The sequence below is a fragment of the Phytophthora infestans genome, genomic scaffold (genome assembly GCF_000142945.1).
Source record: "Phytophthora infestans T30-4 supercont1.4489 genomic scaffold, whole genome shotgun sequence".
Classification (NCBI taxonomy): Eukaryota; Oomycota; class Peronosporomycetes; order Peronosporales; family Peronosporaceae; genus Phytophthora; species Phytophthora infestans.
The window spans coordinates 1-1110 of NW_003304191.1; the positions used below are offsets into that span (position 1 = coordinate 1).

The window sequence follows — 1110 nt, forward strand, 5'->3', positions numbered from 1 at the left end:
ATCTTCGTAAAATATTTTTTAATTTTCGAAACGGATTTAGCATCTCATTTAAGTTCGATTTTCTATCCAGCTCAGACGCCGAAGAACTCATGGGGGACACTGGACGCGGGCAATCGGCCACTTCAGGGAGCGAGGAGCGACCTGTCGCCGTCCCCCACGCCGTCAAAACGCACACCAGTCGATTCAGTAATATCTGGTGCTTCTAACACGCCGTCCATCGCCTCCAACAGCGCTGCACAAGTCTCAGAATCGGCCTCTAGCCTCGAGGATGCCCTCGCCGCCGATTCTTCGGCTTCTCAGCGGCCCCCGCGGCCAGAAAAACCACGCCAACCGTTATATACGCCGCCAAGCAGCTCATCCGACCGCAAGCGCCGCAAAAACGGCGCGTATCGAAGCTCTAGCGGCGGTGACACACCAGTCCAGACGCCGCCCGATGTCCCAGCGATACCCTCGGCGCCACTGGAGCCTGAGCGACCGTTGCTGTCGGACTCGCAGTGGGAGAAAGACATTGCAGGCTTTGGCACGGTGCTTAACGACGTGCTGCATTGCGTGACGAACCGCCAACTGGTGACCAAGACGGCCGAATACATGGCCACGTTCCCGCAACACGCGCTGCGCTTCCAGATCAAGATGAAGCAGGTACTGATAGCCTCTAAAACCACGCCATATTATCTTAAAAAGCCGCTGCCGCCACTAAACCACACACAAAAGCCACACTGGAACGAAGCCTGGCACTCATTGTATGTTAGTTATTGTATACTTGTTCTGCTATTTCTTGCTGATGGCTGGCTGGTGTCTGACTATGCTGTGTGTACTGGTGGCGGCGTGCCTAATAGAATAGACCTCTATAGCTTTGCACTTGGTCTTGTTGGTTCACAAAACACAAACTAACGTCATTTGTCTTGCTTGTGCCTGTCTGTAGCGAGCTTATGCTGAAGGTGCGAGAGGATTCCAGGCCAAACTCATGCTGTTCTACGTTTTGCACGAGTTCCTGAAGACCTTTGAAGGCGAGCGACTGCAGCAGATACAACGAGAATGGTTCCAGACCATCGACGAGGTGCTCAACGCCTGTGCAAGGGAGATCCGCTACGGCGACAAGCGCAACGCCGA

General features: G+C 54.1%; 1 protein-coding gene across 1 annotated transcript; it reads left to right on the forward strand.

Annotated features, from left to right (window-relative positions):
- Window positions 1-75: 75 nt before the first annotated feature.
- PITG_22625 (uncharacterized protein) lies at window positions 76-1057 on the forward strand (the record flags this gene model as incomplete). The annotated part of the gene is made up of 2 exons (XM_002909657.1): window positions 76-639; window positions 923-1057. Coding segments are annotated over 2 exons (699 nt in total), but the record flags the coding sequence as incomplete, so codon positions are not given.
- Window positions 1058-1110: the final 53 nt, after the last annotated feature.